This window comes from Malania oleifera, chromosome 11 (assembly GCF_029873635.1).
Source record: "Malania oleifera isolate guangnan ecotype guangnan chromosome 11, ASM2987363v1, whole genome shotgun sequence".
Lineage (NCBI taxonomy): Eukaryota > Viridiplantae > Streptophyta > Magnoliopsida > Santalales > Ximeniaceae > Malania > Malania oleifera.
This window is the reverse complement of record NC_080427.1, coordinates 56,441,767-56,459,740: the sequence shown is the minus strand read 5'-3', so window position 1 is coordinate 56,459,740 and position 17,974 is coordinate 56,441,767. Positions and strand designations below refer to the sequence as shown.

The 17,974-nt window shown below is 37.3% G+C and overlaps 1 protein-coding gene across 1 annotated transcript; it reads right to left on the bottom strand.

Moving 5' to 3' along the window:
• Positions 1 to 16,977: 16,977 nt before the first annotated feature.
• On the bottom strand, positions 16,978 to 17,974 carry LOC131168494 (putative germin-like protein 2-1). Its single transcript, XM_058127964.1, has 2 exons — positions 17,789 to 17,974; positions 16,978 to 17,660 (listed from the first exon to the last, which is right to left on the bottom strand). The coding sequence occupies exons 1-2, from the start codon at positions 17,916 to 17,918 to the stop codon at positions 17,107 to 17,109; spliced, it is 684 nt and encodes a 227-aa protein (XP_057983947.1). The 5' UTR covers positions 17,919 to 17,974; the 3' UTR covers positions 16,978 to 17,106.

Genomic DNA, 17,974 nt, shown 5'->3' with positions numbered 1-17,974 from the left:
TTTGCCGGACGAAGTTCTCTATCATGTGATGGAGGAGGATTACCCAGCGGCTATATGACGAAAGTTAGAAAGCTGGTACATGTCCAAATCACTTTCTAATAAACTATTTCTTAAGCAACGTCGTTATTGGCTTAAGATGGTTGATGAATCGAACTTAAATCGACATATCAATGCCTTTAATCAAATCATAAGTGATTTGATGCACGTTGATGTTAAGTTTGATGAAGATGATAAGGCTTTAATGTTACTAAACTCCTTGCCAACGACTCATGAAAATTGAGTCACCACTCTTACTTGGGGAAAAGAGTCTCTTAATTTAGAAGAGGTGACAAGTGCCTTACTGAATTTTCATCAAAGATTGAAAATATGTGATGAAGGAGAAGGACTTGTGGTGAAAGGTAATTATGAGTGTGGGAAAGGAAAATCCAAACATGGATCGAGTCAAAAATCCCATACTCAATCCAAGAAGAAAAAGGATATCCGATGTTATATAAGTGCGGTAAAAAGGGGCATATGAAATCGAAATGTCCAAATTGGAAGAAAGGAAATGCTGAAAAGCATGAGGGGACTTCAAAATTAGTGGATGTGGTTCAAGAAGGAGATTCAGTTTGCAATGATGGTGATGTTCTTTCAGTTTCGTCGGGGATGGAACACCTTATGGACTCGTGTATACTTGACTCAGCATTTTCTTACCATATGACTCCAAACAAGGAGTGGTTACGCACCTATAGGTTTGTAAACTTTGGTTCAGTTCTTATGAATAATGATATTTTTTGTAAGATCATTGACATATGAAATGTTAAAATAAAAATATTTGATGGTGCTGTGAGAACCTTGAGTAATGTAAGACACATACCGGAGTTAAGGAAGAGTCTTATTTCACTTGGTACCTTGGATTGTAATGGTTTCAATTGCAAATCTGAAGGTGGGGTTATGAAAGTATTGAAAAGTAATTTGATGGTGATGAAAGGGCAAAAGGTAGATGGAAATATTTACACACTGTAGGGAATTATTGTTGTAGGTGGAGCTGCAGCTGTAGATATTGAATCTGATGTAACTGTTTTGTGGTATATGTGTCTCGAGCATATGAGGGGATATGGTATGAAGGAACTACACAAGAAGAAACTATTTAAAGGTATGAAATCATGCCAGTTGGATTTTTTCAAGATTTGTGTTCTTGGAAAACAAAATAGGGCAAAATTTCAATCAGCTGTTCACAAGACGAAAAGTATTCTTGATTATGTGCATTCTCATGTTTGGGGTTCGGTTAGAGTAGCATCAAGGGATGGACATGTGTATTATATGAGTTTTTTTAATGACTACTCACGAAAAGTTTGGGTATACTTCATGCAGCACAAGTTTGATACATTTGCCAGGTTCAAGTAGTGGAAAGCTGAAGTTGAAAAGCAGACGAGGAGGAGAATCAAATGTCTGAGGTCAGACAATGGGACCGAGCATGTTGATTCGAGGTTCATGGAGTTTTGTGAGAAACAGGGCATTAAGAGACACTTTACTGTACGCCTGACACCTCAGCAAAACGGTGTGGTTGAACAGATAAATCGAACTCTAGCTGAAAGAGCTTGGTGTCTTATGCTTAATGTAGCATTACCAAAGAACTTCTGGGCTGAGGCAGTTAGTATGACTTGTTTTTTGATAAACAGATCACCAAAGGCATCACTAAAGGGTAAAGTGGTAAAAGAGGTATGGATGGAAAATGTAGTAGACTACTTCGAATTGAAGGTATTCGGGTGTCCAACCTATGTTAACATGTTTAGTGAGGAAAGATCCAAGATTGACCAAAATCTAGACGTTATATCTTTTTAGGATATCAAAAAGGTGTGAAGGGATACAAGCTGTGGGATCTAGCGGCAAACAAGGTGGTGATTAGTAGAGATGTAGTCTTTTATAAGAAAGTTATGGTGAAGTGTACTCAAGATTGTGATGATCAGAAACAGGAGCTAGAAAACTGAGGTAAAGATGGACATGTTGTGTAGGTGGAGTTGGAAGCTCAGGGCAACGACAATGATCATGGTCCTTTGGTTGCAAGGTGCTCTAGCTTGAGAAACCAACAAGTTGACAATCTTCCTATACGGAGATCCAGGCACACTATTAGACCTCTAGCAAGGTGTGGATTTGAAGAATTAGTGTCTTATGCTTTTCTTACCAATTGCAATGATCCAACTACATTTCAAGAGGCAGTGCACAACCAGAAGAAAGGTAGGTGGATGGGTGCAATGATTGAGGAGATGAAATCACTACATAAAAATCAAACTTGGGATTTGGTGGAGCTTCTAGATGAGAAGAGACCGATAGGTTGCAAATGGGTATATAGGAAGAAGGAAACAATTTCAGAAAAGGAATGATAAAAATTCAAGGCACAGTTAGTGGCAAAAAGAGTACTCAGAAAAGAAGGGAATAGACTATGATGAGATTTTTTTCACCTGTGGTCCGACACACTTCTATTAGGATAGTGTGGGGGGTTTGTAGCTCATTATGATCTTCATTTGGAAAAAAAATGGATGTGAAACCGGTATTTCTTCACGGTGACTTGGAGGAATAAATTTATATGGTGCAACTGGAGGGATTTAGTGAAGCAGGGAAATAAAACTTATTTTGCAAGTTGAAGAAATCTCTTTACAGGTTGAAATAGCCTCCAAGGCAATGGTATAAAATATTTGATTCCTATATGATGAAGATTGACTACAAAAGATGTGAGTATGACTGCTGCGTGTGTATGTGAAAAAACTTAATGATGGTTCTCTTATTTTCTTGTTATTGTATGTCGATGATATGTTGATAGCCACAAAATATTTAACTGAGGTAAATCAGTTAAAGGAACTGTTGCATAAAGAATTTGACATAAAAGATCTTGGTTCAGCCAAGAAGATACTTGGGATGAAGATTCGCCGGGACAGAACTGCAATGAGGTTATGATTATCTCAGGGCGGTTATATGGATAAGGTGTTGGATATTGGATATGGTTAACATGACAGATGCAAAACCGGTATGTACATTTCTAGTGAGTCATTTTAAGTTGTCTACTACAGATTGCCAAAGTATGGATGAGGATATCCGGGACATGTCAAAGGTCCCCTATGCTAGCGCTGTAGGGAGTTTAATGTATGCTATGGTGTGTACAAGACTAGACTTGGCACATGCTATGAGTGTGGTGAGTAGGTTTCTCTCTAATCTAGGAAGACAACATTGGGAAGCCGTCAAGTGGATCTTAAGATACTTACGGGGTACATTAGTGTATGACATCATGTTCGGCAAGCAACAGGGTAGTCCTTCAGTTATGAGGTTTGTAGATGCTGATTATGCATGAGATATGGATGGTAGAAGGTCTACAATGGGTTATGTTTTTTCTTTTAAGACGACCTATATGTTGGAGATCCATGGTTCAATCTCTGATGGCATTATCCACAATTGAAGTTGAATATAAGGCAGTTGCTGAAGCTACAAAGGAAGCCTTATGGCTTACCAGTTTGGTCAAAGAGTTGGGCTTACATTAAGACGGGGTTTTGTTGCCTTTGTGATAGTTTGTGTGCTATTTACTTAGCGCAAAGAATCAAATGTACCATGCTAGAACCAGGCATATTGATGTGAGGTTTCATAGGGTTCGGGAATTGATTACTTCGGGTGAACTTATATTGGAGAAGGTTTATACATCTGAAAATGCAGTAGATATTTTGACCAAATCAGTCACAAGAGAAAAGTTTAAGCATTGCTTGAACTTATTCATGTCTTCACGTGATAGAAGGGAGACAAATCCAATCGGACGTTCTAAGATCAACGTGGAATAATCATATTTTTTTTTCAGGTTCTCCTAAGGGGCGTATAATCGCCAAGGTGTAGATTGTTGTATTTGTGTGTGTGGCTCTTATACTTGTTGTGGCTCATAAACAAAGGAAGAAGAAAAACATATGGATTCATATGGGCTTCATCACCAACGTGCCCGAAGTGGGAGATGTAGGGTCTATACTTGTGGTTATAGGCAGGTTTTCAAAGTAGGGTACATTTGTACCCGCCCCAAAGTACTATTCGGCAGAGGAGACGACACAACTATTCTTTAAGAATATTGTGAAGTATTGGGGTGTTCCCCAAGATATTGTCAGTGACCAAGATGCAAATTGATTGGAAACTTCTGGAAAATTTTTTTTAGAATCCTCGATTCACAACTTGACATCTTTTAGGGCTACCATCCACAGATAGATGGACAAACGAAGAGATTCAATAGGCTACTATAAGAGTACTTGCACCATTTTGTCAACGCTAGCCAGAAGAATTGGGTGCAACTGCTTGATGTGGTTCAATTTTATTTCAATGCTCAAAAGATCTCAACAACAAACAAAAGTCCTTTTGAGCTTGCTACAGGCTAGCAGCCATTGTTACCTCACACAGTGGAGGAACCGTACAGAGGAAAGAGTCCTAGAGCGTATATCTTCACCAAAGAATGGATACATAATGCAAAGATTTCCCGAGGCTACCTAGAGAAAGTTTATAAGTGGATGAAGAAGTGGGCAGATCAGGTAAGAAGACCACAATACATCAAAGTAATCATTTTGTGCTTGTTAAGCTCAATTTTGAATAGATCAGGTTACTATGGGGATGAGATAGGAGACTACTTTGTAAATATGAAGGACCAATCCCCATCTTGGCCAAAGTCCAGTCCACCTGGACCTAGATCCATTGACCCATTGACCTGTTGCCCAGCCCATTGCTCATTTTTTTTTAAAAATAAAAGGCCTTTGGCCTGTTTTTTTTTTTTAAATAATGGGACACATACCCATTTCTTTTAATCAAGCCCACTACTTCATTTTTAAAATAAAAGGCCCGAGATCCAAAGCTCATTTTTAAAACAACCCAAAGTCCGTTTTAAAATAAAGCCCAAAGCCAGCCCAAGCTTAGTTTTTAAAACAAGCCTAGAATCCATTGGGCTTGACCCAATAGTGGGCCAAGGCCCATACTATAATGACCTGCTTATATATTCTCATAATAAAAATAAAATGAATAAAATAGTCAACCCAAACCTGTGGGTAATGGGGACACCTGTCAACACAGCGGAACTTAGGCAACAGTAAATGTAAATCACAAACTCATAACCAAAAAATAGGTAATACCAGAGTCAAGTATATCTCAAAATATTGTATTTATATACAACCTCCCAAAAATACCAAACATCCCTAGGACCTCACATCAAAATCCTCTGATCCTAGTCCAAACTTACCCTTCTAGCAGGGTAGTACAATCGACTCAATGGCGGTCACACCCCACCGATCTTTCTGGGTTTCCTGAAAATCATTTAATGTTTGGGGGTGAGACACTTCTTAGTAAGGGAAAATAAACTAAATACAGCTACGTGACAACATGAATATTTGATGCAATTATACATATATAGTACATTTCATATACCTGAAAACATTCATTATAACATAATGAATAATCATATACTTTCGTATTTTCTAATAAATCATACAGTTCATAAAATGTCTGATATAACTGATAAAACTGAAAACATACCTAAGATGAATAGTTAGCTTATGTCATATATTACCCCCCATGACGAGTTGTGTAGCCTGAAGGTGGGGCCTAACAATGGCTAGCTGACCACTGCCGAGTTAAAAATTTCTGTGAGTACGATGGGCCCACCACACCCTGGTCCGGACTGCCAGGTGGACGTCTACAAGTCTACATTGAAATTCACTTCGACTATCCATCTCCCACCCCCTTGTGGGGTGGTTAGCACAAGTATGAACATAGATATCTGATCTATATAACTACGGTACCGTGCTCCTGAAACTGAACTAAACTAACGTCCGAGTTCTGATAACATATAGTACATGATAATATAGCATTTAACATAAATGGATTGATAGCATCTCTATACTTTCATAATTATGGCCTTGCGCCGAACAATTCGTAAATACGGCCTTGCGCTGAACTTTTCATAATCATGGCCTTGCGTCGGAAACATAACATACATGGCCTTGCTCTGAATATCTCATATGTATCATTCTGAATAAATAAATCATTTATCATGTACTTCAAAATCATAACGTACTGTATGATTTCATAATTCCTGAAAACATGCTTTATTCGTAAAATTGTCATAACATAATACTTATCATGTAAAATAATATTTATGCCACACAATGCTCAGTAAAATCACACATTTCATTCTAAAATTACATTTCCTGTATAACAACAGTACTTTCCCAAATATGCATTTTCTCAATAATATTCAAATATAAAACATGGTTTTTTGAAAATTAATTTGCTGATAAATAATACTAATTTACATGGAAAAATAATTGTTGTAGTTTATTCTCTTACTTGACACTGAAAAGAAACCCCCCTAAAAATCTACTTATCCTGCACCCGCAGGGTTCGCCATGCAACACCCTGAAACCAACAACTCACATAACTAAACTTTAGTATTTCTTCATGAATAACCTTTCTTATAACTACGGGAAGACCAAATTCTGAATATTTAGCCTTACCTTGAATCAGGAACGAATTTCAACTTGCTTCCACCAACGATCCACTCCGGTAGATTTGGAGAGAACTTCCCCAAGAGCGTCGTGGTGGCCTCAGATCGTCAATCCGGTGAACTACAGAGCCGAAATTGAAGAGAGAGGAGAGAGAAACCATACGAAGGAAAGAGAGTGAAAATTTTCTGATTTTTCTGTGCTTAAATCCAAGTTTTTTGCTATTTATAGAGAGCAGGATTCTTCGACGACACATGTCACCTCGTTGATGAGTCCCTGAAGAGTTTCATCAACGAACCTTCACCCCTCATTAACGAAATTCAGAATTGCCAAAACCCTCCTTGGTATTTTCTCGTTGACGAGCCCAATTTCCGCATTCGCGTTCGTCGACAAAGTCTGCTGCGCCCTCTTTTCTATTCCCATTTTTTCTCTCTTAATTATTTTTTAAATACCATTATACTTTGGGTCATTACATTCTTACCTCCTTATAAAATTTCATCCTCGAAATTTACTATTCACTTATTTCTTCATCCCTTAAGGCAAAATTGTCTACTTATTTTATTACTTACCCTCACTTATGGAGGAGGAATACCATGGTTACATTTCAAGTCTTGGGAGATTACATAAACCAAAAGAAAATTTCCCCCAAAACTAAAATGCCACTTACTAACTAAAGTATTACATGTACCTACAAAAGAAATACTACATATTTATTTATATTTCCTAATTACATCTGAACTTCTTAGAACAATTGCGAGTACTTCTATCTAATCTGTTCCTTAAGCCCCCAAGAAACCTCTTCTACTGCATGATTCCTCCGTAGAACCTTTACCAGAGGAATCTTCTTATTACGTAGTCCCTATTCTCTTCTGTCCAAAATCTGCATGGGTACCTCCTCATAGACTAGTGAGTCATTGAGCTCTAACTCACCATAATAGATAATACGGGGTCTGGGACGTATTTCCTCAACATAGATACGTAGAATACGTCGTGCATCCTGAATAGTGTAGGTGGTAAAGCTAGCCTATAGGCAATCGGCCCCATTTTCTCTAAAATCTCAAACGGATCGATAAACCTAGGACTAAGTTTACCTTTTCTTCCAAACCTCATAACCCCTTTTAATGGAGCTATCTTCAAAAATACATGGTCACCCACATGATCACCCACATCGAACTCTTCTGTTTGGACGTGTATGCCACCACCCTGCCATGCTGCATCAATACACAGCCAAGTTCCTTCAAGGATGCATAACTGTAGATAGTATATCCCTCACCACCTGACGGGATAATCAGTACTAGTGCTGTGACTAGCCACTGCTTTAATTCCTAAAAATTTTGCTCACAGCTATCATCTCATTCAAATCTGGCATTCTTCTTAGTCAGTCGTGTCAGCGGCCCTAATAAAACTGAGAATCCCTCAATGAAACAGCGATAATAATCGGCTAACCCTAAGAAACTCCTGATCCCCTAGACGTTCCTCGGTTTAGCCCAATTCACTACCGCATCAATCTTACTAGGATCCACATAAATTCCATCTCCTGAGATAACATGCCTAAAAAACACAACTTTCTCGAACCAGAAGTCACATTTGCTGAACTTTGCAAACAACTTCTTCTCCCTGAGCATCTGTAAAACTTGCCTTAAATGTATCTCGTGCTTTTCATAGCTCTTCGAATAGACCAGTACATCATTAATAAAAACAATAACAAACTGATCTAAATATGGATGAAAAATATTATTAATCAAATCCATAACTATCGCAGGAGCATTCATCAGACCAAATGGCATAACAAGAAATTTGTAATGCCCATACCTGGTCCTGAAAGTCGTCTTCGATATATATTCCGCTTTTACCGTTACATAATGGTAGCCTGATCAAAGGTCGATCTTAGAATATACTCGTGTACCCTAGAGCTGATCGAACAAGTCATCCATACAAGGTAGAGGATACTTGTTCTTAATTGTCATTTTATTAATCTCCTTGTAATCTATGCACATCCTCATAGACCCGTCCTTCTTTTTCATAAATAGTAATGGAGCTTCCCACGGAGATACACTAGGTTGTATGAAGCCCTTATCAAGCAAATCCTACAACTGATCTTTCAATTTTACCAATTCTGTCGCTGCCATTTGATACGGTGCTTTAAAGATCGGCGCTATACCTGGAAGTAGATCAATAGGAAAATCTACCTCACGATCAGGTAGTAGACCTGGTAATTCATCTGGAAACACATCTATAAATTCTTTCACAACTGGCATGTTGGTGAGCTTCACCTCATTCCCTATTGTTTCCTTCACTATGGCCACAAATCCCTGACAACCACTCAGGAGCAGTCTCGTCGCCCGGATAGCTGAGACCATCTGAGGTAGAGATTGCATTAGTGACCTTGTAAATCTGAATTTCGGTTTCCCTGGAGGTCTGAATATCACTTCCCTTGCACAGTAATCAATAATGGTAGAATTAGCTGCTAGCCAATCCATGCTGAAAATGATATCAAACTCATGCATATACAGCACCACCAAATCAGCAAATAAAATTCTCCCTTGAACATCAGCTGGACAACCACAGAGCATCCTACTACACCTCACGGCTGACCCGGTCGATGTAGCCACTAACAATTCAACATCTAATGTTTGTGTGTTTGCCCCACACAATTTAACACACCATGAAGACACAAATGAGTGTGTGGCACCTCAATCAAACAGTGCAATGACTTTAAATGAAAACATATTAACCGTACGTGTCACCACGTCGCCGACTACCTCAACATCACTCGACATCAGAGCAAAGACCTTGGCTGGGGCCATATTCCTCTACTGGTCTCCACGTGGGGCTTGGTAGTCTCCTTGAATAGGTCTAGGACTAGGCGCAACACCAATCTGAGCCTGGCAATCCCTCATCACATGCCCTGACTCCCCACACCGGTAGCAGACACCTCGCCCGGCACGACACTCCCCTGGGTGTTTCTTCCCATAAGTTAGGCAAGTTGGAAGTGGCTGCATACCCTGAAATCCATAAGTCCCTGTCTCCTGCCTCCGGTCTCTGGAGTAGCCACCTCTTTTCCACGAACCATGACTGACTCCCTGCTAGGAACCAAAAGATGTGAATCTCTTCCTCTGTCTCTGCTCCTCAGCCTCCAATCGCTCTCCAATTTCTGCTATAGTGGCCATGTCCACCAACTCAGCAAAATCCTACAACTTTAGAATTGACACCTGCTTATATATTTCTCTCCTCATACTCTTTCAAATTGTCATACCTTATTTGCTTCACCTAGTATGATGTACGGGGTAAAGCGAGATAATTCGATGAACCTCGCCGCGTACTGCTGTATGATCTACTGTCCCTACTTCAGATTCAAGAACTCCTCAATCTTAGCTTCCCTGGACGAGGCTGGAAAATACCTATCAAAGAATATTTCCTTGAACTGCTCCCACATCATCTCCACAGGTACCGTCATTTGTTGCTCAAGGAGTTTCATCGCCGTCCACCACCTCTCAGCCTCTCTAGTTAATCTGTAGGTAGCAAACAACACCCTCTGCTCCTTTAAACACTACAACACTACAAATATTTTCTTTATCTCCTGCACCCAGTTTTTAGCGACTATAGGATCAGTTCCTCCTGATAAAGCCGGAGGATTCAACTTTATGAATTTCTCTATTGAGCTATCGTGGCCTACCAATGGATCACCCTGTTCCCTCGAACTCCTAGCAATTTTCGTCATAACCTGCTGTACCATGCTATGTAACACTGCATCTGAATCACCACCCGCAATGACTGAGGGTCCAACACCCTCATTCCCACTAGCGTGGGCACTACTACTACCACTACCACCAGGGTCCATCTTGAAAATAAATAACTTAACTTAGAACCCTATTACCATAATATATCGTCCAACTAGTACCATATTCCCTTAATTAATTCATCACTCCTGATCTTGATTCAAGATTCAATCCTATAACCTAGATACCCAACCCGACGATAGTTTACCATGACTTTCTTGAAATTGTCACCCCAGGAAAATCACACAAACCACTTCGAAAGTCCTACATCTAGACTACAAAACCAGACCTCAAATTCCCTTATCCTATACTTTGGTACTATTATTGCTACATTTTAGAGTCTACAGAACCTAACATCCTAAGCTCTGATACCAAACTGTAACGACCTGCTTATATATTCTTATAATAAAAACAAAATAAATAAAATAGCCAACCCAAACCCGTGGGTAACGGGGACACCTGTCACATAGCGGAACCTAGGCAGCTGTAAATGTAAATTACAAACTCATAACCACAAAATACGTAATACCAGAGTTAAGTATATCTCAAAATATTGTATTTATATATAACCTCCCAAAAATACAAAACATCCTTAGGACCTCACATCAAAATCCCCTGATCTTAGTCCAAACTTACCCTCCTAGCAGGGTAGTACAATCGACTCAATGGTGGTCACGCTCTGTTGGTCTTTCTGTGTTTCCTGAAAATCATTTAATCTTTGGGGGTGAGACATTTCTCAATAAGGGAAAATAAACTAAATACAGTTATGTGCCAACATGAATATTTGATACAATTATACATATCTAGTACATTTCATATACCTGAAAACATTCATCATAACATATTGAATAATTATATACTTTTGTATTTTCTAATAAATCATACAGTTCATAAAATGTCTGATATAGCTGATAAAACTGAAAACATACACAGGATGAATAGCTAGCAGATGTCATGTACTACCCTCCATGATGGGTTGTGTAGCCCGAAAGCGGGACCCGATAATGGCTGGCCGACCATTGCCGAGTCAAAAATGTCTGTAAGTACGATGAGCCCACTACACCCTGGTCCAGACTGCCAGGTGGACGTCTACAACTCTACACTGAAAGCCACATTGACTATCCATCTCTCACCCCCTTGTGGGGTGGTTAGCACAAATCTGAACATAGATATCTGATCTATATAACTACGGTACCATGCTCCTGAAACTGAATTAAACTAACATTCAGGTTCTGATAACATATAGTACTTCATAATATAGCATTTAACATAAATGGATTGATAGCATTTATATACTTTCATAAATACAGCCTTGCGCCGAACATTTCGTAAATACAGCCTTGCGCTGAACTTTTCATAATCACGACCTTGAGCCGGAAATATAACATACACGGCCTTGTGCCGAATATCTCATACGTATCATTTTGAATAAATAAATCATTTATCATGTACTTCAAAATCATAACGTACTGTATTATTTCATAAATCCTGAAAACATGCTTTATTCATAAAATTGCCATAACATAATACTTATTACGTAAAGTAATATTCATGCCACACAATGCTGAGTAAAATCACACATTTCATTCTAAAATTACATTTCCTGTATAACAACAGTATTTTCCCAAATATGTATTTTCTCACTAATATTCAAATATAAAACACGTTTTTTTGAAAATTAATTTGCTGATAAATAATACTAATTTGCATGAAAAAATAACTGTTTAAGTTTATTCCCCTTACTTCACACTGAGAAGAAACCCCCCTAAAAATCTACTCGTCCTGCACCCGCAGGGTTCCCCGAGCAACACCCTAAAACCAACAACTCACAGAACTAAACTTCAATATTTCTTCGTGAATAACCTTTCTTATAACTGTGGAAAGACCAAATTCTAAATATTTAGCCTTACCTTGAATCATGAACGAATTTCAACTCGCTTCCACCAACGATCTGCTTCGGTAGATTTGGAGAGAACTTCCTAGGAACGTCATGGTGACCTCAGATCATCAATCTGGTGAACGACGGGGCTGAAATCGAAGAGAGAGGAGGGAGAAATCGTAGGGAGGAGAGAGAGTGAAAAGTTTCTGATTTTTTTGTGTTTAAATTCGAGTTTTAGGCTATTTATAGAGCCAAATTCATTGACAAGACACGTCACCTCGTCGACGAGTCCCTATAGAGTTTTGTCGACGAACCTTCACCCCTCGTCGATGAAATTCAGAATTGTCAAAACCCTCCCCAGTATTTTCTCGTCGATGAGACTTACCCTCGTCGATGAGCCCAATTGTCGCGTTGTCGACGAACGCGGTCTACTGCGCCCTCTTTTCTATTCTCATTTTCTCTCTCTTAATTATTATTTAAATACCATTATACTTTGGGTCATTACACATACATTTCATCTTAGCCCAAATAATCCTTGAACCAATCTAGTGGGTTGACTCAGGGGTGAGTCAACCTGAACCTCACTCTTTGAGTTGACTCACCCTAACCACCCCATCCTCGGCTTGACCTAACCATGGTCAAGCTTGGGATCCTATTTGGCTCTCAAGAAAAGTCGTGAAAAATGCCAAAAATCATCAAAATACCTAGCAAATTGACAAAACAAAGTAAAACAAAAAAAAAAACAAAACAAGACAAAAAAAGAAAAGGGGTGGGGGAACTTATCTTCTATAAAACCCACCGATTTCCCTCCTTTTACTCCAATTTTGTTGCTAATCTACAAGCACAAAAACAAAACAAAATCAAAGAAAATGAAAGAAAGCAAAAAAAAAAAAAAAAATAGAATAGGAGAGAGAGAGAGAGAGGACATGTGTCACTTCCGCATGGTGACACGTGGAAAAAATTTGGAAAAATCGGGAAAATTTGGGAAAAAATCAAGAAAAATATTTTAAAGGTCAGAATATATATATATATATATATATATATATATATATATATAATATTTTTGGGCTTTTTAAGGCTAGAAAAAATGAGAAAAAAGTCTTTAGAAATCTCAAAACATTTTTAAAGAGTGTTGAAAAATTCAAAAAAAAAAAATTGCACAATTTTTTAATAAATATGGGGATGTTTTTAAAGATTATTTTGCTTATAATTTGACAGTTTTATCTGTTTTTGTCTCCGTGTGTTCCTATGATTTAAAAAAGGGCAATAAGGTATTTTACACCTCACCTGTATTAGCTTTGATGGGGGTTTATCTAACAAGATCGCCTTATTTGGAGGTCTTATTAGACATTCATAAATCACACTATGGTTTTTAACCTCATTTTAATTTTATTTATTTGTTTGTTTGTTTATTTTAAAAGGAGTTAGTTAAAGGTTATTAAATTCAATTTAGAGATAATTCATAATTAATTAGGTATCGTTCGTCGAACAGGTGTGTAGAGGGTGCGAATACCTTCCCCTCGCATAGTTGAACTCCTAATCCAAACTTTGGTAAAAACAAACCAAGACTATTGATTCCTTGACCTATAATTAGTCTAAAGACCAATCAAATGAGTAGTAATTAAGTGTTCTAAGCAATTAGGTAAATAATAGGTAAGTAACGACTCCATCAAAATTTTAATATGATTATCCCTCGCTGTTCGGGGCCCTTCTCTAAGACGTTCTGACAATATTATAAGTTGGATAGAGTCACCATTAATGTGTTATTTTCTTAGGTGCAGTTAATTCACCTAATTACTACTCATTGATTGGTCTCTAGACTAATCGCATAGGAACCAAGAGTATTAGTTTACATTAATTAGAATTGGGATCGGGAGTTCAGTTATGCAAGGGGAAGGTACTAGCACCCCTTACACACCCGTTCTACGAACGGTACCTAATTAATAATGAATTATCCCTAAATTGAATTTAATGGTCTTTAATTAACTCTTTTAAAACAAATAAATAAATAAAAATTTAAAAGGAAAATAAAATCTACAGTGCAGTTTAGGAATGTCTAATAAGACCTCAAAAGGAAGGGATTTTGTTAGATAAACCCTTCTCAAAACTAATATAAGTGAGGTCTCAAACAACTTTTTAACTTTTATTAAATTATTAGGACACACACACACACACAAAAATATGATATTAGCCATCATGAACTTGTGATATGGCAAGACTCGTGTGGCAAAATGAGAAAGGAGAGAGGCATATGAGCTCATGTGCCTACTATATCCTTTTGTTATATAGGCATGTGTTGGTAATCGCCTCGTGATGGGGAGCGGGACTATAGTTGCTCCTCCTATTAGTGGGCTATATATATATATATATATATTATTTTTGTAATAAAAGAGGGCGGAACCTCCATTTATTTTTTAATACACCCTCAGTTTTGGTGGAGGAATATCATGGTTATAAGATAAAACAAAAGGGAGAGTACAGAAAAACCCTCCAAAAAAAAAAACCAACACCAGCAAACCAACCAAATTAGGACAACAAAACTAAAACATAACTAACAAAGAAGATAAAAACATAAAACACATCCAAATCAACACCAAGCGAAACTCTAGAGATGAACTAACGACGAACGGAAACGAGATCCCACCTATGCATCTGAAGAATACCTTTCAAATAACGTGGTAGATGGTATTGTTCTTTGTAGATTACATTTTTTCCCATTTCTCCTTCTTTAGCAAGAAAATCGGCCGCACTATTGCCTTCCCTATATTGATGTATCACCATGACGTTCACTCCTTCTAACTCCACCACGAACTCCTCCCAAAATTTCCAAAGATACCACAAGGTACATCTACCTTTCCGAAGTAAATCAACTACAATTCGCGAGTCACTTTCAATAATCACATTAAAATAATGCAAACTTTTGCACAAATGAATTCCTTCCCTGATTGCTTTTAATTTCGCACTATTATTCATACCATTGCCAAAATAACTCGAAAAAGCCACTTTTACCAAGTCATGGCAATCCCGAATGATTCCTTCACCTCCTGAAGTACCCTGATTGCTCCTACAATTCTCATCATAATTAAGTTTTATCCACCCTACTGGAGGTTTAACCCATGAAACAATTTTTCCAAGCTTGTCGCAAACTCCCTGATGCTTAATTTGAAACTCATTCAAAATCTTAATGTCCGACTTCTTCAATTTTTGAAAAGAATTGTTGCTCTCAACAATAAAACTAACTCAGAATCGAACATTTCTCCACATCTAATCTGCACTTTTATAAATTCCTTCCATTCTCGTTTTACATTTTCGATTCAAGAGGCATCACGTAATCAAACACGGAATCAACCCGATTAAAATATATTTAATAGACGAATTTTTTATTATAGTGGAACCAATTTGCAATTTTTTTTCTAGGGAAGGGATCGTTGGAAAAGATAAACTATATATATAATCAATTGCTTCAAAAGCATTAGTAAATAGAGGAAGTGATTTCACTTCTTTTAGACAGAGACACAAATTACAAATTAGAGGTCAAGTTTGATATGAAAATTTCTAATAATATTTTTTTTTTTTTACTTTTTTTTCGATTTTAGGTTTACAAATCTACCAAAATAAATTTAGAGGTAATTTTAACTTAAAAAGATAATGTCAAGATAGGTTTAAACAAATTTATTATGTAATCTTGTTCTCATTGTGATGTGTTTTTCTTTTTTTTTTAAAAAAAAAAAGGATGAAACTCTAAAAAGCCCCATATTCATATTGTGACGGGGATGTCTTTAAAAGGTGAAACTCTAGAAAGCTCCATATCCTTAGATTAATGATGATAATGAGAAAGGCCCTTATGTATGTCTTAGTATGTATCCGTCCTTATATTACTTATGCAATTTGTATACTTGGAAGATGCCAAAGAGATGCACAAAAAAATTTAGGAAGGAGGTAAGTTTGCTAGTTAAAGGTGAGTGTATAAGGGAGAGGTAGTGAAAAAATTTAGGCAAAATTTTAAATAAAATTGAGTTTTTGAAAAAGAATAAAAAACCTTCTTAAATTTTTTTTTTTTTTTTTGACTTTTGCATTTTTCTCATTTGAGATTTCAAAAAAAAAAAAAAAATTAGCTAGGTTCATGATGACGGTATTTTGAGATTTTTATATGGGATTACATATGCATATTATAACTGAGAGTTGAAATCTTATGACAATTTTTATTTGATAATAGTGAAAATTGTGTAGGAGCTCTGTGGACGTAGACACATTGCCGAATCACATAAATTCATTGTTCTTCTTCTCTACTTTGATTTTCTCTATTTTTTCGTATTTACTCTATGTGTGTGCACGCGCGTGCGCATAATCTTAGGAAACGTTTCCTTAAAAATAATTGTGGCTAACCTTGTCAATTTTTGGGGATACCACTCAATCAAATCTTATAGGAAATAAAATGGTTTTAAAAAGTATAATCCTCAAAGGATATCGTGGATTTTCCATTATTATGATGAATGAAACTAGAGAATTTAGCAATCGGGGGAGTCAAAGATATTTTTGAAATCTCATCAGCAATTAATATAAACATAATAAAATTTAGGGGAGGTATGTGTAATTTATCCTTTCTTCACTTATAGATTTATCTCTACATTTTCTTTAAATGTAAGGTGATGAGCAATGTAGCTATTCATATATTATTTTGATATTTATTTTTCTTCACTCTCTTACAATTCATCATTTTAATTTATTTATTTTTGCATTTCTTCTTTCGCAATTTTGTGTTTCTAATTTTGTGGGTGTTTCTCTCATTACTGGGGAAAAAAAAAAAAAAGCAGTAAGTTAACAATAGGACTTGATACACAGCAAGACTCTTTATTATATTTTGGAATTGTCAAGGCATGACAATTGCCTATTCAACAAATACACCAAGAAATAATTTAAAAAGACATACTCTAATAACTATTAGGTGTGATAAATCTTCTTAGTTATTGTTGTCCATCCAGAACTGAGCTTGAAGATAGTTGATTACTTTCTTGTCCACTTGGAAGGCCTTGGTAAGAACATCAGAAGAGATAGGTGGCTTTGAACCGAAGACTGCATTTGCAATAGTAATGACTCCTGGGTTTTGACTGCTTAGTCCAGCAATGGCCACTGCATCAGTTTCCCCAACATTGAATTGGAAGTGAATGAGTCCTTCTGGAAACACGAAAACATCGCCCGCATGAAGAACCTTTGTGATCAAGCGGTTATCTGGATTAGAAGTAACGAAACCAACATAGAGGGTTCCTTCCAAGACAGTGAGAAGCTCGGTGGCACGGGGATGTGTGTGCGGAGGGTTGAGACCATAGGGTGCAAAATCAAGACGTGCTATTGAGATACCGAGGGTGTTTAGTCCAGCTAATTTATCAACATTTACTAGCGTGACACTAGAGCCAAGCCGGTTCGATGTGTTACCAGCCACATTAAGTCCGGAAAAGAAGAAATCATCAGCTGAAGCAAGCTTTGGGTCTTTGCAGACTTTCCCATTCACGAACACTGAAAATATTTACGGTAGAAAAGTAATTACAAGAAGGAAAAAATTTAGATAAATATGTTATGCGAAGATAAAAAGAAGAATATCAAATTAATGTATGAGGAAATCAAAGGGAAAAAGCAATGCATACCAGCTTCCTCGGTGTCATTAAAAGCAACACAAAAGTCCTGCAGGGAACTGGGATCAGAAGCAGAGGCCAGAGAGAGAGCCACAGCCAAGAAGATGATGGATACAAGGGCGTTGGCTGCCATCTTGCTCATTCCTAAATACGCACTAGTTAGTATTACAGTAATCCCTTGTTGGCTCTGGAGATTGA